Source organism: Argiope bruennichi, chromosome X1, assembly GCF_947563725.1.
Source record: "Argiope bruennichi chromosome X1, qqArgBrue1.1, whole genome shotgun sequence".
NCBI lineage: Eukaryota > Metazoa > Arthropoda > Arachnida > Araneae > Araneidae > Argiope > Argiope bruennichi.
Window position 1 is genome coordinate 92921206 of NC_079162.1, and position 24622 is coordinate 92945827.

At 27.7% G+C, this 24622-nt stretch overlaps 1 protein-coding gene across 1 annotated transcript in view; it reads left to right on the forward strand.

The window, feature by feature from the left end:
• The window catches only part of LOC129958825 (glypican-6-like), a 29265-nt gene extending 4965 nt beyond the window's left edge, over positions 1–24300 (forward strand). The window contains exons 2-9 of the mRNA XM_056071524.1: positions 1975–2133; positions 4358–4560; positions 9931–10119; positions 14587–14752; positions 16287–16417; positions 19747–20012; positions 21251–21408; positions 23155–24300. Of these exons, the coding sequence (XP_055927499.1) occupies positions 1975–2133; positions 4358–4560; positions 9931–10119; positions 14587–14752; positions 16287–16417; positions 19747–20012; positions 21251–21408; positions 23155–23372 (1490 nt within the window). The 3' untranslated portion in view covers positions 23373–24300. The remainder of the gene's footprint in view (positions 1–1974; positions 2134–4357; positions 4561–9930; positions 10120–14586; positions 14753–16286; positions 16418–19746; positions 20013–21250; positions 21409–23154) is intronic.
• The last annotated feature ends 322 nt before the right edge of the window (positions 24301–24622 follow it).

Sequence of the window (24622 nt, forward strand, 5' to 3'; positions counted from 1 at the left end):
AATGACTGAAGTTTGATCCTTAGAATTCTTTATTCTGTTTATATGATCTATTAGCACAGAATTGTATTTACTTAAAATTCGATTAAACTTAAAAAAACTTCCATTATTAGATATTCCTATTTTTTTCATGGGTTCCTGGAAACAGAAGATTATCACATGCTAAAAATAATTTACATCTATAGTTTTCTGAAATAGTATTTTTAGTCGTTCCATTTCCTTATTTATAGTAACTTAATTTGTTTTTATCAACAACTGAACATGAATTTAGGTGCTTTAATAATTCTTTCCAAGCAATGAACAAATTAAAGTGACAAATAGAACTCTCATGATCTCGAATTACAGTTAGCAACTTTCTCCAGTTATTCTAGTCACCTATAAATCGTGTAGATTGTTCATTTCCTCTTTTGGAAAATAGTATACAACAAAAACAAAATATGAAGTCTTGTATTTTTGAATTAATTAACCAGTTGAGAAGCTGGGTTTCACCGTTTGGCATTTTTTTAAAGCAGTATGTAGTGGAAAATTATCTACCCTCACCATTCTTAGCAAAAACTCTTTTGTGCTGTACAGGTCCGTTTTTAGCAGAAAAGTTTCTAAACTTATTAGTTATAATATTTGGTCATAAACCTGGATCACTTATATTCACTTGACAATATCTATTATCATTTTCATCATTATTTTCTGATTCAATCATATTTGTATAAACATACAGTTCTTCAATGAATTTCAGTTTACATATTTTTATTGTAAAATTGTGTAATTTGTTCAATTGAAGCTTGAATTGTAATTTCTGAAGTCGAAGAAAACATTGCCTGAATTACTTCAGAGACAGGACAGACCTACTCATAATTTCTTAAAATTTAGCTTTTCTTTTTTCTTTCTATCTATTTTTTTTTTTTTTTTGTTGACATTTACAGGAATATTTTCTTCGCATGGACATGATTAGATCTAACAATATTAAACATTTTATAGTATTAATTTTCAAAATACTACATGCAACCTAATTTATTTGGTGAGGTAAATGACTGTACATCTACTTACCCTATGTTGCACACTTCTAATAAACTATAATATACCTGTTCATTTCATATGTTTACCAACTCGTTGATTTTTCCGGTTAAATTTCTTTCCAACCCATTATTATTGCTCAGAGCATTATTTATTTCTTGAACATGTTAGGGCCCTTTAATGGCAGGGGCCCAGTGCATAGCATCCACTGCACCCTCCAAATGACTGTCTCTGTAAAAAAGTCAACTTAATGCTATATCCACAAGATATTTTGCATCATTTCTACCACATATGATAATTATGAAATTGAACAGTTTTATCAAAATATTATTAAAACAGTTATGTTACTCTGGGACTGTGCAAGGTTTATTAATGTTGTAAATTAAAAAATTTTTAAAACACAAATCATTTGATAAGTTGATTGCACTAGAACAAAAAGGTATGCTTCATCTCTCAGGTACATGCTTTTTTATTCTTAGTTTGAAAAGTTTTAGTTTGCTGCTTAAAGTAGAACATAATGTTAAAAAAAAAGAAGGGGAAAAAAAAAAAAGAAAAAAGGAAAGAAAGTGTTAGGTGAAGAGAAAATGAAAATAAAGAATACTAAGCAATTTAAGAAGTTGTGATGGATTTAAAAGTGCAAAATACTCTTTTTAATCATCTAAAATACACACTTTGAAAAGAAAAATGTATGAAAAGTTTTTAAAGTTTTTCTTATCTGTTAAATTATAATGGAATATTAAACTGTAAGTAATACTTATTCTTTAATGTTATAAATTTAAGCTTTATACCACAAATTTTAAAATTGATATTCTTTCAACAGTATTTACCATTAATACTTTCAAACTTTCTCTTAAAGTTGATAAATAGATATGAACTATATTTTTATTGAGCAGTTTTCTTTATAGCTATATTTTTGAGAAGAAATAAATGATTATAATGCATGGAGCTTCTTTTTATTTCTTGCAGGTGAACATTTGAGAATTTGTGAGAGAGGTCTGACGTGCTGTACTGAAGAAATGGAACATAAATTAAGTACTCATAGTCGAGCTGAATTTGATAAACTTTTACATAATACCATTGGTGAATTGAAAGATATCTTTGAAACTCACACACATCGCTTTGACGGTACGTATTCATTGATTTATATGTTTAATTCTTTGAACAGCAGAATAAAGCAATATTTTTTCTTGTCATTTGGTTTTGAACCAGAATTAAAATTTTTGGGAAATGCTATTCAGTGCAGTTTTATCTTTTAAAGTTTCAATTTAATTTTATTTTTATTTTATATGTGAAAGTTGCTTCTTTCTGTGTTCAAGAATTTCCAAATGGTATTCATTTTACTCAATAACTAATTGTATGATTATTTGTTAAATTAATTTGAAAATGCAAGCATTATTAAAAATATGAATCAAAAGCAAAGACATCAATACATTGGTTCTTATTTCTCAATTACATATAAGTGAAAGTAGGGAAAAAAAGAAATGTATTCACAGATGAAACGTGTAAATGTAAATAAAACATGTGGTATGTAAACATCGCCAATGTAGACATTACTTTTTTTCTGATCATTAGATTTCTTTTATTTTTTTATAATTTCCTTATAAAGTCATTTTTTAAAAAAAGTTTTCATTATTAATCTTGTTTCTGAAAATTTTCATTTTTTCATGTGATTAACTTTATAAATACCAAAATAAAAGTTACTTTTTAAAAATTTCTATTTAAATGTATCTGTATGTATTTAATTCACTAAGTTACTATTGTTGGTAATTTTTATTTTCTTTATTATCAGTGCCACCTTTATTAGATTTAGCAAAATTTTGATATTGAAAATATTTTTTTAATTGATTTAAAGCATTATTCTTTAGTAAAATATATTTTTACAAATAAAGAAACATTGTATTTTCACTGAATTATTTGTATTTAAAATAAGTATCACATTTTTTTAGTGGCCTTTCTTTAAAATCTACTGTTATAGATGTTTCATAAACAGATTGTTTAGTGCCATATTTGAAAGAAAATATGTTATAAGTAGGATTTCCCTTCTCTTATTTTAAACGATCTTTCTTTCTTAAGTAGATGGTTAGTTGTTCAGTTCCTGTGTTTTATTTAATCATCTAATATGTAATGAGTACCTTGATTACTAATGAATAAAAGCATGAATAAGTAACACACATAAGACCAAAGAAGCCTATGAGTCTTATTTTCTATCCACTTGTAAAAAGCAGAAAGCACTTAGTTTCATGTTCATACCCCTTTCTGAAGGGGAGTTTCGAGCTCTGCTCAGTCCCACAATCTAAAGATTAAATAGTATCTTAATTTTAGTTTATTTTTAGAAATATTATGTGTTTCAGTAGGATTGCAATTAAATACCAGAGATAATATGTGGAGGTTTTGGTTGGATTATTTAACTTTTAACAGAGGTCATGTTTAATAGAATATATATAATAATTTTGAATTAGCTATGCTCTGAAAATAATTTTCTAATCACTCAAACTTCATTTTCATGGTAATTTCAGAGTTACGAGGATTTTTAATTTTAACTATGGAATCACAATGATGAGTTGCAAATCCCTTCTAAAACTATATAAGATCAAAGTTCTTTCTCAGCTCTCACTTTCATCCTTTCTGCTTGCCTACTTAAGTAGCTGTTTTGCTTTCATTATGACTTATGCAACAGAATCGTGACAAAAGCTAAAAATTGCTAAACTACAAAAGAAGAAGGGGAAAAAAAAAAAAAAAAAACTGTTAAAAGCTAAATTATATCCATGAAATTCTAAATAGTAAAAATCATTTAAAAACTGAATGATTGCTTCTCCAATTTATTTTCCTCCCTAAGTCAGAGTAAGTTTGCTTCAAGATATTATTTGAAATTCAGTTGCTGCCATTGCTTGTATTTGAAAATCTTTGACTGTGTTATCATGTTTGTTAAATAATTGCAGTTTGTTTAATGGAAGCACACATTAAAAAAATGGCAATCTATCTGCAGTGTCAAAACAAATTTTATTGAAAAGGTTAAGGTCACACTCTTTTATTTATTTTTTCTTACATTAGTTGCTTTTATTATTATGCATGACATTTGGTGAAAGGTTTGTGCCAGATTTTTTTCTTTCTAAAAAATTGTATGTTTATTTCATTCAGAAATAAGAATTGGTTTTAATTTATTGCATAAAACTGACTTTTAAAAAATAATTCAGTATTAAAATTGTGAATACTTGTATTGAAAGAGAGAGAGAGAGAGAAGTAGATTTGTATAATTAAATATGAATTTAAATGCAAGAAAGTTTTCAAATATATAATTTTTTTCATAATTTACTGAATGTGTAAATTGTGTATCAATTTTCTTTTGCAGAATTTTTCCGTGAACTCCTGAAAGTGTCTAGAAGAGGTTTCCATGATATGTTTGTTCGCACTTATGGACAGCTTTATGAGCAGAATGCATATTTGTTTAGTTCGATGTTTGATGATCTAGAAAAATACTATGCAACTGGAGGTGTTGATCTTGAAGACGCAATGGATGATTTTTTTCATCGGTTGTATGGAAAAATGTTTCAGGTAAAAGTATTTTTGCAATTTTTTCTCTTAATATTTTAATAAAAATCTCTTCCAAAAATTAAATTATAAGGAAATTTTATCAGATAATTTATTTTCTGATACTTTATTGAGAAATATTAATTTAAGATTAATCTAGAATAGTAGTCAAATATAAGTCTAATTTGCTATTATTTGACTTGTAAGTTAATAGTTAAGAAAGTTCCTTAAGCATTAACACAGCATTGTTTTTCTGCTTATGGGCCTATTACAATGGGCAAATCTCAGTCTGCATGAAGTGAAGGTTGCCAAAACACTGGGAAAATCGTAAAGAAAAGGGGAATTTATAAATCATCTATAAAACAGGGAAAATGCAGGAGATTTTAAAATTTTTCTTAAAAGCCAGGAAAGTATTGGGAGCTTGAAATTTCTTAGTGTCTTGTTTCTTCTAAAAAATGTCACTCTTTAAACATAGCAAGAATAGAAACCATCACAGTTGCTCTAAAAGCGTAACATCATTCACAAGTGTTAAACCATGGAAGATTGTTCACCACTGTTCCCCTTTAAAATGTTTTTTTTTTTTTGTTGATAATGTATTAATTAATGAAAAATAATATAGTTTTAGCTGAAAAGCAAATTATTGATTCTTTATTCAAAAGGACAAATTTTCGCATGTTCAGAACATGCAAATATCCAATTTGAAATTTTCCCTAAAAATTGAATATAAAGAATAGCTTGATTAATTTAACAAAGAAATTCTTTTAGATGATTTCTATTCTAATGGTTTTAAGTTCAAAGAGTTTTTTAATTTTTGGGAAGCCATAAAAATAATTCTTGTACCTACACATTACAGTGCTGCTTTAGGAAGTGGTTTAGTATCAGCAAGGATATACTTGTTGAAAATCAGAAGGCCGATTCTTTTTTTGGTCTAACTGTGTTGTGACCTGAACTTTTATGCAGGTATCATAAATGTTCTGATCTCTAGATATTTGTTTCTGTATGCAAATTTAGTGTGTGTGAAGTATTATAAAGCTTTAGAAAAGCAGAAAAAAAAAAAAAAAAAAAAAAAAAAGCCCATCGAGATAAAAAAAAAAAGGGCCCAAAAAGGTCAAAGAAGATTTTGCAAATTAAATTGTTGCTAAAGGAAAAAATAAAACTGATGCCTGAAAAATTTTCAATGGTTGCTGAAATTGATGTTGAAACATATGAACTGGCAATTTTTTTTTGTTTGTCATTCATTCAATCATTAAATAGTTTGTATCATGACAGCAAGACTGGTTTTTTGTATTTTATTTCACCTGAGTCCTTAACTTTATGTGACTTCAAATTAGAGAGCATTTGGTTTTTTTTCTGTTTTTAAATAAAAACATTTATTATACCATTATTTTAGGTAGTGCTGAATTGTTGCTTACTTACCCTTATTTTTCCCCCTGATAAAAGTTAGCGATATTGATATTCTATTATAATTAGCACATGAGCCAATTTGCATATTTCCTGTCATTATTTCCCTTACCCAGAGAAAATGCAGGGGTTTCTTTTATCCATATTCTAGTGGCAACCCTTGAAGTAGTCCTAATTAGAAACACATATAGCAGATATTTCAAATTGCCTTTGTAAGAGTGGTGGATAATATTTGGAGTAAAATTAAATTTGAAAATCACCTAAAATAAAATATTGTTCCTTAGCAGGCAATCAAATATTTATTAACTCTTACTGTATAGTTTAATTTTAACTTTTTTGAAAAAGAAACCAGACCAATATTGATTACAGCAATATACATTTTAAAATAATGAAATATATCATAGGAAATTAAATACTGCATCTTGAACTGATTCTGATATATTTTTTTTATTTCAGTTTATTACCAGTTTTTTCCCCTATTAATTTTTTTATAATACCTATTAATAGATAAATTAAAAAGGAAATGAATAATCCAAATGTATAAAAAAATGAGTGAAAAAATAAGCTTGTTTTCAGTTAATGTGCAAGTTGCTTTATTAGGAAAAAGCAGAATGATAATAAAATAAATTTAAAAATAAACCTGACAAAATTAGACCAAAAAGGAATAGCATGAAATATTACGTATCAGCAGGGAATATCTGATATCCATGTTTTGATACTGTTACTGTGCAAACTGCTATCAATGAAACATTAGACATATACCTTCCCAAAAGCACCACCTTTTTACTTTAAAATACTGTTCTTAGTCAAAGCTAAGAAATATGTACATAAAAAATATACCTAGGATTATAAATATTAAAAAATATACAATAAGGCACATGTGATCTTAAACAGCAAGATGTATTCAATTCCTATTATTTGAAAAAGAGAATGTTGAATTTAACAGAGGCTTTAAAAGCTGCATAGACAAGACTCAGTTGAAAATTGCTATGTCTGTCCCAAAATAGCACTTATATTTCCTTGAAACCAGATTTAATATGATTAAAATAAATAAAATTAAATCTTGTCCCTTTAAATTTGGAATCCTTACCATAAATACAATAAATGTAAGTAGTTATACATTCTTTATCTCATTATAAAATATTGTGTAAAATTGAGTGAATATTAACATAAGATAAGCGTATAATTTAAACAGCTTAGTTCACGTATCCTAAAAAGTATTGGAAAACAGTTTAAGTTAAATTTTTTACATTAGGAGAAAGTGAATATGCTAGCAATTTTATGTGATAATGTTATTTGAAACTTTTTTCTTGAAGCACAAGATTCATCACGATTTCAAATCATAAGAGTAAATTCTGTGTAGTTGTGAAATCTTATTACATGATTTACTGTGTTCTACATGGATTTACTATTGTCTAAAGTATAGGTTAAATGTGCAATGTGAAAATAGCTGCTCTGGATCATTTCACTGATGAATGATGAAGTTCATGTTTCTGTGTGTTTTGAGATTATTCTCTTTTGGACTTCAGCAATAATCAAAGGCAATTTTTTTTTAACCTCAGGGACTCTAAATGTGTTGTATTTGAAGTGCTCTTGCAAAGAAAAGTTCTCATAGATCAACTTTTTTCCCCATATTACATTTAAGTGCATATTTTATGTATAATTTATGTTAAACAAATTTATCTTAAAAGAATTACTTATTTAAATAGAAACGTAATAGTGAAAATGTTGCCACAGTATGAAAGGAGGAGCAATATGTAAAATTGTAAATGGCTGAAAATTTTCTACAAAAAAACAGTAAAAAAGGATTTGAGCTTCTGGCTTGAAATATCATGATGATGATATTTAAAGATGGATTCATATATTGTAATATTCTCATAATTTTGCAACAGTGATAACATGCGCACAAGAATGTACATAATATAATATTCTGTCATAGTGCGTGTAAAAATATTTTATAAGTAAATCTATATAAAGTACTGTTATAAAATATAATTTTTTTTTTAAATGAATTAAAATTAATGGAATAAATTGTTTAAAAATAAAACTGCTATGACCAAAAATTAATTTTGATGCAAAGCATCTTCCTTTAGCTGATTATTTCCCCTATATTCTACCTCTTTTTTTTCTTTTGTTACTTGGGCTGTAGCATTTTGTCTTTGCACAATAAATTTTGTATATACTATTAATTTGATTTTTGGAAACAATCCAACCTTTTATTTATATCAACAGTGATACATATAATCAGTTTTTCCATGCATGCATTGAATATATTTCCTTGACATTTTGTTGAAAATGTTTGTGTTTGAATATTTTTAATGAATTATAAAGATTTCCTTTGCATCAAATATTCATTCTAAAATTAACTTTCACATTCTACTAATCAGAAAAGAATTTCATCGAAAAGGTTATTATTTCAAAATTATTTTTAAGAACTTGTATTTTCTTTTCAGTACTACAGTAATTAAACAACAACAACAACAACAACAACATTAAAACAGTTTTTGCTCTAATGACCCTCAAGCTAGTTTATGAATAAATTAATGAAGAGGATGAAACTGATGTCTGTCTTATGGAACCTCATGGGGTTATTCTTGTATTTATATAAACACCGTACACAATGAATTGTATCATGTAAGGCTGTGGTCAAATTGGCCCTTACAATGTACTAGCGTTTTACATTCTTTTAATGTTATGGCTGTGACAACATACTAACGTGAGTAGCAGAGATTCAGAGATCTTTTCACAAGTGTTCCTCCTGATAGTGAAAACAATGATAGCTTAGATTCGTCAAATATTGATGAAATTTTGGAAAGTGTTCATGATAAATAATCGGAATAAAATGCAGATTCTGATTACTGTAGAAAATCTGATCGAAAGACTTCCTTCTCTTGAAAAAGTAGCAAATCTTTGCATAAAATGCATTCTCTTATAATATGAATAAATTTTCTTGAAATTTATTTTAAAAATTCATTTTATTCTCAATATGGAATGATAAAAGTGTTTTTGAGTATGTATATAAAAACGAAAGACAAAACTTTAGAATTTTCAAAGTTGTAATTTTAACCTTCTTTTTCCAAAATAGCTTTTAAATGTAAACTATATGTAAAATATATATTTTCTTATTCTTTCAGTGTTGTTTTATAGAAAAAAAAACCCTACTTTAAAACTACTTTAAAAATAATAAGTTTTATATGAGTGGAATGGGAGAAAAGGAAATGAATACAGAAAAGATATGGAAGAAAGCAGCATAGTTCAATTTTGGTTTTTCTTATTAAAAACCGTATTTGTCTCTTAAATAGAAAATATTTGTATGAAAAATATTCATTGACTATATTTTATTTTTATGCAGATAGCAAATAAGATAAGGAGCGCCTAACAGTTTGGGATCAAAATGACCCCTCACACGAGCTAACATTAAAAAAATTGTGTTGTTGTTGTTGTGCGGTTTTATTGGCGCAAGAGCCATTCTTGGCCATACTGCGCCAAGCGTATGGTTAAAAAAAAAAAAAAAAATGTGGGTGCGCTGAAGAGTCGAGCAAATATGGGAACTATATAGAAAAATAGAGAAACATGTAAGGAATTAAAAAGTAGCAGTATTCTTGAGGTTGTTACTTTGTAAATGTGATAAATAAATAATACTGATAATATCATTATTGAGTGCTTTGTAAAATTAATGGTTGACTGACTATGTTTTGGTTTTTAAAGTGTTAAATTTTAAATTTTGCAGTTTAGTATTTCCTCTTCATTTTCATATGGTATTATTTGTTTACTTCTGTTCTATTGTGTGTGTTTATTTCAGTTCGAGCTTTGCCATTAATTCTTATAAAGATTTGAGGGGACCTGTCTCATTTTAGATGCTTCATATTTCTGTTGCTTTAAAAAAATATGTAGTTATTAATACAATGATAATAATCTTGTGACAAAAAAGATTTTAAAGACTCTTATTTAAAATAAAGTACTTGCATTTAAACATTACTTTGTCTCTTTTAGGTACTGAATGCCCAACACCGTTTTGATAATAGATATTTAGAGTGCGTAAGTGAACAGATGAATGATCTGAAGCCATTTGGAGATGTACCAAATAAATTAATATTGGATATCAAAAGGTCATTTGTGGCTACCAGAACTTTTGTACAAGCTCTTTCTGTTGGAAAAGATGTTGTAAAGAGCATAATGGAGGTATGTATTACTGATTATCTCATGTATTCTGTGTTTTAAAGAGCATGTGAAATTCAATGTAAAGAAGAATTCTAAGTTCTCAAAACTTGTCAATTGCATAGGGCACTGAGTTAAGGAAGAGGGTATTATGGCAGGCAGGTATGTTTAAAAAATTCTGTTGGCTTAGTTAATGAATAAATAAATATGTAAAAATACAAATTCTATGAATTATGAAATATTAGGAGGATTTTAAGGTTTTGGCTGGTGTAATTGGCCAGATTTCTATTTGTTTAATTACATTTACTTAGTAATTGCAATATTTATTACACCAAGCTTCTGCTTAAATAATATTATGTACATATGTGGATGCTATGCAGTCGTGAATCATAATAAATTAATAAAAACATATACTTTTTCACGAAAAAAATATGAGATTAACTTAAAATTAATCATTAATAAAAGCTCAAAGTATATTGAAATATGAAAATGTATTGCCTACTTTAATAAAAGAGGAGGTCTTTCGTGTAATCACCTAGGACTGCAAAATAGTTAAATCATCTCTGGATATTGTTTAGATTGAACAGAAATGAACAATTTACTTAAACATGATGTAAGAAAATACGGATATTGCTCTTAAAATTTTGAAAGTATCATCATACCTTGCTTATTGAACACCTCACATAATTAGGGATTGCAATACCGGTATACCGGTATACAGAATACCGGTATTTTGAGCCATTTGTACAATTTTGTAATACCGGTATTCGCAAGTTGAAATACCGGTTTTTCGGTATTTACTAGAAATTTTTAAAATTCTCCACTATATGTTCAGGGACTGCCAACACAGCAAAATAGTATACGTTTTTGTTTTTATGTATCCTTAACGGGAAAAATTAATTAGCTCATTAATGGCTTAATTAATTGCTTAAATCTAAATTAGCGAAGCGTGGATTATCTCTGAAAGAAGATATTGTATCCATAACGACTGATGAAGCAACAATTATGAAAAAAGTTGGAAAGTTGATTGGTGCAAATCAGCAATTGTGCTATGCTCATGGAATTCAATGAGGAGTAATAGATGTATTATATCAAAAAAATAAAGAACAGAAGAATCCAAATACTGTGGATATAGAAACTGCGGATTCCAACTTTGAAGAGAGTAAGAGTAAGAGTGATATTGACAATGAAGATAATGACAATGCAATTGTTGAAGAAGATATTGCTAATGAGGATGAAATATTAACCCATCAAGAATTGCTTCTTATAATTTATAAAATTCGAAAAATTGTTTAGATATTTAAAGGTTCCCCTATAAAAAATGATGTATTGCTAAAATATATACTAACTGAAAATTAAACAGAAAGTATGTTAATATTAGATTCTAAAACACGTTGGAACAGTTTACTCTTAATGATGGAACGATTTTTGAAACTGAGAAATCCAATCCAAAAAGCAATAATCGACTTAAACGTGTAAATTAATTTTTCAGATTGTGAATTCCACTTAATATCCAGAACTATATTAGCTGTACTTAGCTCTACTTGTGATTTAAATAAATAAGATGTTCCTTTACTTTTTTTGTGTTTCTTTATATACTGTTATAATTTATAAGTTACAAATTATTTTTTGTGATATTTACACTCTCTAATAAAACTGGCAAATAAAACAAAGAATCGCCTGTATTTTCTTTCTTTTTCTAAAATTTCTAATACCGGTATTAAAACCGGTATCCTGGTATTAAGATCTCAAAAATACCGAATACCGGTATTGAAATTTTGGTCCGATATTGCAATCCCTACACATAATGAATGATTCACATTACAAGCAAAACATAATGTTAAAAAAATGACCCCCTTAAGGAGCTATTTCTCACAGAATGAGTGATGAAGAGATACCATGAAGTTAAATGCTAGATAAGTCTGTGTCTCTAGTATCAGTCTGTGGGAGTGTCTATTCGAAGAGAATCCTTATTTCTGCATAGAAGTTTTGGCCGGGTAGCTTAGTCAAATGCCACCCTGAGGAGGAGTTTTAGCAAGTGCCTGTGGAGCTTTTATTGATGATATTGTGTCTGACTAAGATTATAGGTTTAGAAGTGTTAATCACTGAACTGGCAATCGTTAGAACATAGCCAGAATTACCGAATAATTTATTGAGCTGTATTCTATGTCACAGCAAAAAGCTGCGGAGGCGATTTCATCAGGAGAGGAGGAGATAAAAGCCACATCAGAGTATTAAGCTTCCATTGAAATAAGGGAGATGCCTTCCATGAAATTATTGCATCGTTCATCCAGAAGTATTGCCCTAATTAGATAGTACGTATGCCCGCTACATATTTATTTAAGGTGAATGCCATTTTCACCAAAATTCGATACGTAGGCAAAAGCAAATGAACATTTAGACATTTTTATTGTGAAAAGAAGGTGCATTATAAATATAAATAGAATTGTAAATTTGAAATATTTTTTGGAACATATTGCCCTATTTTTCATCAATTCCTGTGGAAAAATCATTTTGCATTAAGAGTGAAGATCGGGAATGAATTATGCAAGGTTCCACTGTTTTGATAAATAACCTCTGCCTCATTAATTGTAAATGAGATGTCTTTTACTTGGTCCTTTTAATGAGCATATTTTACATGCAAGATTACAATCTTGTAGCATATTGAATTGGATTGCTTGTGAAAATTCTGATGATTTTTTTGGATGTAAAGGGAAAAGATTTTTTTTTTTTTTTTTTGTATAATAAATGAAATTTTGAAGATAACAGAGCAATTGGTTGCCTGAAGATGTAAACCAGGGCTAAATGGAGGGAGCAGAAAGATACCAAGCAAGCTTTAATAGCCTTTTCTGGCTGACCAAAGGCACAAGTGTTCTAGTATTTTTTTCTGATGAAAAAACACCCTTTTACTATTGGCTGATTGTGGGCATTTCAGATCTGTGACTTTAGATTGTTCACTGACTTCTGTATTTAACCAAAAATTTTTTTTAGTTGGATGCAGCTTGCAATAGAAAACGTCCTTCATATACTAACTGCAGCAGAGCATAATTTTCATGGGGAAGTTCATAATGACTTGCTCAAATTTCTTGGCTCTTTCACCCAACTTATTGCTGATAATCCATTTCTCATTGTTTGTTATCATCTATTTCAAAGATTGATTGTGTTCATTGTGTTTGAGCAACGGTTCACACTTAGAAATATGATCAATTTAAAGTTTTTGCTTAATTTGTGAATCGCCCTAAGTGACTATCATATCAAATTGCATTATTTGCTCATAAACAGTCAAATTTCAGGCTATTTGCTGTTTAAAAATTGGAGTACGTTGACTATTTTTGATTAGCACTTTAATTTGGTCATCATCGACCACTAATGGCCTACTGAAGTGGCACCAGTTTTAAATATGAAATTTGGACCATCTTAACTTCACAAACTATTTAAGCTTGGTTTGTTCATTTGCAGCATTATCTTCATAATCATCACATTTCTTTCACACAGCTTGGAAAACATTTTTAACTTTTTGGTGGAAAAAGCATTAAATGCTAGAATTGCAATTTTTCATCACCATGTTCACAGTAACACCAATATATACTTTAAATCAATGTTGATAATGGACAGATATTAAGATAGGCAAAATATCTATTTTCAGAAAATTATTGGTAATAAGGATTAATAGCAGTAATTCAGCATCTCTACAGTTATCAATACAAGTTAGTGGAAACTGGCTGGAGCTTTTGGAATAATCCAGTAGATTTAAAAGTTATATTAAAAATTGTATTTATGATGAGTCTTTTTTCAGAATAACAGCTTTTATATATTTCTATATCATAAATGCAGTTGAAATTGCAGTTTATAAATAAAAGAATACAAGCAGAGAGCAACAACTTTTTATATGTAAAGCTTTGTTTAGCACTAAACTGTGCATGAAAATGAGAGCCTCTTCATGGCAGTAAATCTTCCATAATTGTTATAAAAGTTTTTAAAAGCAATTGGTGTACGTGGAAAGAGATTAGTTCTATAAACATTTTGTGAAACATAAAAGCTATATTTATAATTTAAACTATCAGTTATTACTTTAATTCAATATTTTTTAATTATTCTTATATTTTGTATTCATGTTAAGTTCTTAAAAAGTATAAATATATTATTTGAAATCTTCATGTTCTCATTTTTTTTACAAAGATGCTGAACAATGCTTTTTTTTCCTTTAAATAAATTTCACTTTATTCTTTTTAATTGACACCAATCTTATCAACAAATATCACCGTAATGTAAGCATGTGACATATTAGGTTTATGACAAATTTTAAAAATAAAAATAAAAACAGTTTAGAGATTAATAACATATTTTAGAATACATAGTATGTGAATTTTTTTTTTTAAATTTCATAATTTGCTATGTAAATGAAAAAAAAAAAAAAGAAAAAAGTATAGAATAAAGATAGTTGTTAAATAAGAAACAGACACAGTTTTCATCATTTTTTTTAATGTTTAGGTGGGCCCTACTCCAGAATGTAGTCGTGCTTTGATGAAAATGGCTTATTGCCCGCATTGTCATGGCTTGCCAGATCTGAAACCATGTTCACCTTATTGCTTGTATGTTTTGAATAATTGCTTAAACAATCATATTGCTTTTGGAAGTGAATGGAGTTCTTTTATTGGTAAGTGTAAATGCTTGAGACAAAACTACTGTATCTTTCAATTATTTTCTGATTTTGCAATGCTTGAAAATTAATTTTCTTATTAGTGTTTTTCTGCTATTAAATTGAGCTTTAACATATTGTGATCTGGAAATATGAATACATTTATACTCAGAAATGAAGATATTTTTAAAGACATGTCTCTGTATAATATGTTGCATAGTTTGTAATTGATTTTAGGGCTTTTGAATTTTTTTTTCTTTTTGCAATATGCTTTTTTTAATTTTTGAAGTATAAGAGGTAATTAACCTTTTTTTGTGTTGTATGCTTGAGTGTTATATTGAGTAGTATGTTATTGAAAAGCCTTGTTGGTATTCTTTATGCGATGTTTTCTTTGCAAGCACCATATCATAATATTGCTCTTAAAAGAAGCACCTTTTATTTAACAAAAATATTAAATTGAAGCCAAATTAAAATTCTAATGAGTGCAATATATACAAATCATAAGTATCACTCACTAGAGAAAAATATTTCTTTTGGAATTATTTTTAAAATATAAATGAGTAAAAAAAAAGTGATGGGGTAAATTCATATTATCATTATTAACAGATTTTCTAATATAGAAAAGTTGAGCCTTCAGCCGAAATTTTAAAGTAATTGATCAAGTCTTTTTTAGTGTTATATATATTTGGGGGAGGGGGAGGGAAGGGAATCCAAATACAACTAATTATATGCATCTCTGCTAATGAAGTAAAAATTTATACAGCAAGTGCATTGCTGTTTAGATGTATTTTTTTTCTCTGTAATTCTGTAAAATTTTGCTAACTTCCATTCATTTCTCATCACTTTCATACAAACTCTCAATTCGGGTAATTCTAACCAATTCTTTTGATAGAGAATGTATTCTCTTTTTTCTAATTTTGTGTTTGTAATAATTTTAAATACCTTATCTAATTTTGAATTTTTTTTTCTAGTTTTCTGCTGATTTCAAAATTTATAGAATATTGTATTTCAATGATTCAGTGTTGCTAATTTTATATACAATGCACTATCTTGTGTAGATGCTGTACATAGACAAATATAATAGTCTTCGATTCTTTTTTGTTTGAATGAAGCTACTAATACTGTAGGTGAAAGGTAGAACAGGAAATTAGGTGTGCATTTGTTTGCTCTGCAAATGAGATATTTACAAATGGAATTTTAAATTTGAGTAGAATGGGCAAGTTGAAGCTTAAATTGTGAGTTTGAATGGCAGAGTAAAAATACAGGAAAGCTTGCAAATTGTCATCCTAAAATGTCATTGTAAAATTATATAATAAATAATTGGAAAAGGGAGGTTCAAAAAATCCTGCAAGAGAAGAACTCAGTGATTCCTATCACTTTGACAAATAAAGGATAAGTGCCATCTTCTGCTAGATTTAACAGAATTAAATTACTGCAATTAATTAGAGCAAAACGATATACCAGATTGCTATATATATATATATGATAGGTGATTTCATTTGTTTGTTATCTTGAAAGTGTTAACTTTTAAAAATAATTCTTTTAAATATAGATTCCCTTATCAATCTTGTATCTCGGCTTGAAAACTCTTATAACATTGAGTCTGTTTTGGAACCGATCGATATAAAGATTTCTGAAGCAATCATGAACTTTCAAGAGAATGGAGTTGCAATATCTAAAAAGGTTGGTTTTTCATATTTTAAGCAGTTTTAATGTTATTGTGAATATATATATATATATATATATATATATATATATACATACACACACACAGTCAAAATAATTTTCTTTTGCCATTTCTTTTTGTGGTAATATATTTAGTTTATCAATATATAACGGGAGTATCTATTCCACTGCCCATTTGTTGCAGTGATTCAGTCTTTTTAGAGGATTGTTGTGAAACATGAGTTGAACAAAGTGATTTACTTTTTAAAGAGACAGCTTCGATTTCTACAAGTCTGTTTAATAAAGAGAAGGAAGTGAAATGAATCATTATGAAAATGTTGCTATCTTTAATTGAAAGTCACTGTAAAATTTTGAAATTTCAATAGATTTTATATAAAGAATAGATAAAGTTGGAAGAAATAATACCTGACTCATAAACATAGAATTTAAAATGAACATAATATGATGTCTTTTATAAAAATGTGACAGATTTTAGCTTACTTTTTTTTATTTAAAGATAACTGTTTCACATAAAATATTTTTACTGAACTTGATTTTGACTGAAAATGGCTACAGAATTAACTCGAAGAACTATGATATGTGAAATCGACGAAATACGCTTAAATCGAAGCCTAACTGTGCTTTCGAATTTTAACTTATTAATGGCAAGAACCAGGAAAGTAATTATTTCAAAAACGTTATTTAATAAAGAATGTACATTACTGGCATATCAATATAAAATAATATGTATGAAAAGTGAACAAAATCATCCCATAAAATCGAATTCTTCTAATTATTCAATGACATTTTATTCGCATATAATTTCTTCATTGTATACTAAAGTCTATTTTTATTTATTTATTTATTTTATTCATTGCTTTATTGCTGGAATATGTTTCATTAGATTGTATTGTGTCTTAAATTTGAAACTGCTTTCTTAACAGAGCAGAGGTTTTCTATTAAGTTGTAGTTGTCATTTTTTAAAAATTTCGATCTGAGCTTTCAGCTTTTATAGTAGCAGTTTGTTCATCAAGTATCTATCCTCTACTCTGCAATCCAACACTTCTGTGACATCATTGCAACCAGTTTTCAAAATAATGACAAGTTTTTCTATTACAGGAGTGATTTAATTAGTTTTTAGCTCATATTAAATATCATAGAAAATCACCATGATGTTAGTATATATTGTGGTAACATATAAGATTTCAAATAGTAGCTAGAATACCCAACTTTTTGTTTCGTATTCCAACTTGTAACTGAAATGTACTGGCATGGGGAGAAAGCAGATTTGTCGAAACCATGGTATTGGAGAACGGGAAAATGCTGTGGCTTGAAACGCCTATTTTATTTACAAAAACTATAAGTCATCATCTATGATTTTAGACCTTGAATTTGAACCAATAGATCGCATCAAACTAAAGAATGAAATCGAATATATAATAGATTATAATTCTTGATAGATTTATTGAAACCGCTCTTTTCATTCTTCGCAATTTGTTCAAGAATTAATTCTGGACCAGCAAATTTCAAAAAGTTCTATTACACAAGTCGGTAATGATAACTTATATAGTGCTTGTCTTTCACTAATCTTTGGGAGATCAGAAGAATTAATACCAGTAATTGACTTCAAGAAATCAAACTAATGTTTATTTAGCCTTTTCATTCAACAAGAAATCACTTTTCATTTAACCTTTTCATTTCACAAAATTTTTCATTTAGCAAGAAATTACTTTTCATTTAACTTTTTCATTTCACAAAATTTTTCATTTAACAAGAAATCAAACCAATTTGATTTCTTCTTAAATAAAATAGTTCATTCATGGTATAATTTGACTTAAAATGTATCAGAAAATTCAACACAATTTTTAGTTTTCAAAATGACAGTACTGGAATTATTGATACTACTATCCAATAATTGACAATTTTCTAAATCACATTAAAGAATGGTGTGTTCCTGTTCTATTGGATGTTGATATAATTAGTTAAGAGCTGATTAGCAGTTAAATATGATAGTTTCCACCTTGTACTCATTTAGCTGATTATGCTTGAGAGTTGTCAGAAGCATGTGATGACACTAATGCAGTTCAACTTTATACATTGCTTCATTGTCATGTGTTGCAAGTTCCAACCAATGGGGGCTGGTTCATTAGGACTGCAGATCTGTAGCGTCTCTTGAATTTTTTAAAGTTTTTATTTCCGAAATTTCTTACTTTTCCACATAGACTATTTTTGTTTACTTTGCTGTTCTAAGAATCTGATAATCAGGAAAAAACAATAAAAATAGTAGATAACAAGCAAAAGATACGCAGGTCAGGATGATTAATTTTGCAGCCTATGATAATCCTCTGTGCAAACCTAAGTATTCCTTTTCCTCTTGAATTTAGAGGTGTTGGAGCTGCTGTCGGAACAAACCTGGCTTGGAGAGGTGACCATTTAAAAATATATATATATATCAACTAAATTTTCATTCTTTCTCTTGGGTTTTTTATTCCTGTCTGTTTCATTTTGGATGCGTATGATTTATGTTGATTTGACAGAAATATATCATGTTTATAGAATTTTCTTTTAGAGGTTTTTTCTTCTGTTAGAGGTTAAAAGTACTTGGATCATTTTCTAAAACGTTATTCAGATGAACAGTTTCTGACATATTAATTATTATTATTACATCTAAATAGCATGAAAGTTGCAAATCAGTTATTTCGCTTTTTATTTGATATTAATTTTTCGATGATCGTTAGCGAATTGACCAGGCGAAGTTAGTATTATGTGGAGAAGGAGAATGATACTTATATTTGTTTATTTATCTCTTCAACATTCAAATAATTTTCTGTTGACAAAACTACTAGTTATGTAATATGCTTGAAATGCCAGAAAATTCATTTGTGGATTTGAAATTTAAAAAATTTAAGTTGCTTATGAGTAAAGTTCTTTTTATAAAACATTTCAATCTCTTGATAAATATATTTTTTGCAGCATTGCTAATTTCTGACGAGTCACCATTAATTCCAACTGTCCTTGTAGTATGTTATTATTAGAATTGCTAGTGACTTATAAATGAGGCAATTTTATTTATTATTTATCATGCATATATTTAAAATAGAAATGAAAGACATTTGAATATGTTGATTTTTGTGTGATGTTTTTCTGTAGTAACTGGTGGTAAATTTAGTTTCAATTATGTAGAAGTAATTTTCAACTTTTAAAAATGTACTTTCTGAAATTTTAATATTATTTTGAAAGAGATGTTATACATTGTTATTTGTCTAATGCTTATTTTTATTTCATTTTTTCTGATGGTAGTTTTGTGTTTGATTATCAAAACTTAATTTCTTTGAAAAAAATTTCAGTTATTTCATAAATGTGGAAAACCACGCCTAGGAAAACGTGATCTTTCTGATCAGGAAATTCCATTAGAAAAACTTAAATTCCTGCATAATCATGGTGCTCGGCCAACTACTGCTGCAGGCACAAGTATTGAAAGATTAGTTGATAATCTGAAAAAGAAGACAAAAAGAATTAAGAAATTTTGGCAAGAACTTCCGTTAAAAATGTGCAGTCATTCATTAATGGAAGAAGGATCACAGGGCTGTTGGGACGGCAATGCTGAAACAAAGTAAATATGTTTTTTTGTATGTTAATGTTGTATGTTTTAATAAAATATAGCTTGTATTAGAGCATGGATGACACTATCTATTGTTAAAAGGCTGTATTATATTTATTATTTCTATGCATTAGTTTGATATTTTAGGTGGAAAGAAAAAAATGGGAAAATTTCAATTTGAAACATCTTTCTGGTTTGTACTGAATAAGGTTATTATATGGGGAAAAAAAAGAACACTGTATATGTCTGATGCTTTAAGCGTATTTAATTTATTTTTTCTTTAAAATTTTAATTAAAAAGCTACACATTGAAATTCTTACAATTAATCAGATTATTAAGAATATTCTTAAAATTATAGATTTTAAGAATATTACTTTCAAAGAAACAGTACTTTTTCGTATTATATCTAAATATTATTGAGTTTCTGTTATCAGATGGGAGTAATCAAAAATATACTGTCATGTCTATTATATTAAATACAGAAAGATAATATTTGGTAAAAATATTGACCCACTTCTTCAAAGTTTTGCAATCGTTGAAACCGAATAAAATTTTATTTAAATCATAGCATATATTTTTGAAAATTATGTACAATTCATTTAGGAATTTCAGATAATATGTAAGGAAGATCTGAACCATGAATACTTTTATGGAAATGCTGTGCAGGGATGAAGTGAAATCGTAGAATAAAGAAAGAAATGCGAATCAGTTTTTTTATTAGGAACTGGGCAGTCTCCAAATTAAAAAAAAAAAAAAATTACAACTTTTTTGGATTTCTAAAAAGTGAGGAATTGCTAGACTTATATAAAGCTAAAGTGGAAATGCTTTATCTTTAAATGAGAGTTTGAATGCATTTAATTTTTAAAATTTGTGTCGTCAAACAAGCTTTATGTTGAGAGAACAAATAAATTAAAGATATTGCATGTTTATACAATAAAGGGAGCACGATTCTGAGTTTTTTTTATTGACTTGTAATTATGAACAGATTGGAAGTGCAATTATTTTAAATGCTGTTTCGTACATTAAGATTATGGACTGTATGAGAGAAATTACCTTTAGATCTGGATATTAATATGTAATTGATATCCTTTATTTTTAGTATGTAATTTTTTATTAAGTAACTTCATGTTTGAAAAAACTCAAAAATAGAACTAAAAATCCTTTGTTTAACATAGAAATGTCCTTGTTTCATCATTTTTATCATTAGAAAGCAGTATTCCTTTTATTAACAGTGCTTAAATTTTTTTTAGGAATGTAAATGCTTCTATTAAGCATCTTCTTCCCTTCAAAGATTCTAAAGAGCCTAATGAGAATCCAATAATAAATCAGCAGATATTGACCTTGAACCTTATAAGTACCAAACTATCACATGCTTATAAAGGTCTAGATGTTGAATGGGAAGATTCAGGTAACAATTTATAGATATTAAATGTATCTGTGATATCCGGTTGGAGTGGTGTGCCATAAATTCTTTTAAATTGTTTTATTGATAATATGAAATCTTTAGTAATCAATCTATATAATAAACTAAATGTTGTGTTAGTAATTTACTATGCCCTGTGGTAATAAGGATTTAAATGTTTAGTGTTCATTTGTTTCAATTACATTTTATTTTTACTCTAAATTACATGTGTTTCTTATCAATTTTTCTTTTTCTTTTTTATTAAATGTATTCATTATATTACATGGTGTGTGTTGAGGTGAGATTTGCATAAGCAATTTGATGGTATGCTTATTTATTTTCATTTCACCACTTGTTGTACTTAAATAAAAAAAAAAAAATGTATAATTTACATATAAATTTTTTGTTTTTAATTAGGTCATTTGAAATTTTTTTGTGATTATACACTTTTTCTTTTTGTCTTAACACATTGATTGCTGTTTATATCTCATTGCAATGAAATAAATACAATTTTTATTTTTACGAAAAAAACTCCAAGAAAATTGTCAGAGATAAAAATTTGTTACTTTGTTCATTAATATTTTGAGTATTGATATGTTATTACACACTTTAAATATTGACTCTAATTATTATCGTTTAATAAAAGTAAACATCATTATATTGGAAAGTTTATGAATTTTACCCCTTGAGAGATGCCTTTTAGAATTCAGCTGGAATTTGAGTGTATGAGCCGCCGCTGCTCCAGTTTATAATCAATTTTTTAAAATGTGATGTGTTATTTTAGGGCATCCTGAAAAGAGCTGTGAATAATTTCTTACTTTTTGACTCTTGGCACATCAACTGCTTAAAAAGAGTATTTAAATCGCACTTTTAATCATGACTATGTAAACATTAATGCTTATTTCGGACAAGCATCTTCTTATATGAATCAAATTTTTACTCTATTTATATATATTATTGTAAAAATGCAAAGATTTAAAAAAGTATAGGATGAAAAAAAAAAAAAAATAATGACGTCTTTAGATCTTGGAGAATATATTTACTGTTGTTAGTGGATAATAATTTAAAGTGGTTGTTTGATAGTTCGCGGCATTTTCGGAGACTTTTTTTTTCTGGGAAACACATTTTAAATAGTTTTGGAATATTTAAATGAAATACTGTATTTTATAGATAAACTGACAATTTATTTATTTAGTTTGACACAAAGCATGCTATTTTTTTTTTTTTAAATGAGATCGAAGTACTTTGCCTTGTATATCTTGTACTTTTACCTTCTCCCTTTTTTGTTTTTGATTCGTCAAATCGCTTAATGCATTGATAGTGTGTTAAAAATAACATATTAAATAAATATTATGAATTTAGAACTCTCTGTAGGATAGAAAGTTAGTTGTTTTTTTACCAGTTATAAAATAACCTTAAACTGAAATCTTCCCTTCCTCCTACAGCTGCTGTAGTCTTAGACAAATAGGCTAACATGTACACATTCAGTACAGTATTGCGTTATTTCGAAAAAGTTTTGGCCTTATTTTATGTACTTGAGTTCTAATTGATGTAGGAACTGTGATTATTTTTTATTGGGATTCATATGATTAAAAGAAATAATGAATTTCACTGTCTCTTACTTTTCTTTTTTTATTGTATTCCATGTAGTAACAATTTCTCTTGTCTCCTATTCATATATTAAGAGAGTTTCATAATGTGTGTAATTATTGAGTTATACTGAATAATTGAAATTCTCCTTTTCTGTTGTAGCTGATTCATCTAGTGGTAGCGGCAGTGGCAGTGGCTTTGGGCATATAGCCACAGCTGAAGATTTTGAAGACTTGTTTTTCAGTGTGCCAAGAGCTTTACCAACTGATAAAGTACCTCCTTCATATCAAACACCTGCCACTACATCTTCAGGAAATTTAGTATATTTTTCATTCAACATTTTAATATTAGTAATTTTCACAAAATGGGCTCTAAGCTAATATTTTTTTCTGATGTTCTTCGTATATACGTATCATTATCAATACATATGACAGTTACTTTAAAGACTTGTTAGTACGTATTGAAAATGTTGATCGGAGATATTTTTATACTTACACTAAGTGTTCAATTGTGTTTTAGCTTCATTCAACTGTGTATATAGGTATTCTTTCAAGTATCTCAATCATATCATTTTTGATCGTCAAAAATACATTTAACTAATTGAAAATTTGCATTTCCCCCTTCAGATTCCTGCCATTTTTATTGCAATTGTTTCTAAGTGTATTATTCAGCTTTTATTTGTTTTGTTTGTACTTAACTTATTATTATGTAATAGTAAATGAAAGTATCAGTTTACACAATGTTGTTTTACTTGTAGTTATTCTGTATTTGTTTGTGTTTTAAATACTTTTTATACAACTTGAGACGTGTAATTATAATTACATAAGCTGCTTTTTTAGATAATTTTCAAAAGCTGTTTCATTTTCTTTAGTTTAACGTGAGCAAGAGGCTGGTGAATTTTAATTTTGTTGAATTTCCTCTTTTAATCGATTCCAGTGCAATTTATTTTATTCTGATTTCATTATATCACTATCGAGGTGCATTGAGAATTATATTTTCAAGTAGATGTTAATTTTTTTTCTGGTATTTTCTTCAAGTTAGAAGTTTCTATTTGATTTATATTGAAATCAGTATACTCAATTATGTGGGCTTTTAAAGTCAAACTGTTAACTGTATCGATGTATTTTTAAGGATTTGTTTTTATATGTCGTATATCCTAAAGATATTGCTTTGAAAATGCAACTTATGCATATGGTTCCCATTTGCTTTTAATCATAACGTTGTTTGTAAGGCTGAATAAAAGTTTAATTTCAAATTTGTTTCCAACTGGGAAATAACGTGATTTTAACATTGTGTTCAACTTTTGTTGCCAATAGTAATTTTTTTTTTTTTTTTTTTTTTTTTTTTTTTTTGTAAAAATGTGGTAGAATGCTTTTCTCTATTTTTAATAATTAGCAAAGTGAGTGAATAATTTTTCTTTTGTTTTGCAGATTGCTTCTAAATATTTCTGTTTAAATAAATTTCTGAAGTTTTTCTAACCACATGCATTTATTAAAAATTTAGGTAATTTTGGTTGATTTTCAATGACAAAAATCTCAGAATATTCATGTGTCTAAAAACTTGTTAAATTTAAAGTATTGACAAGATTAAAAAAAATATATATATTTGTGGTAAGTGACGTATAAAAAGG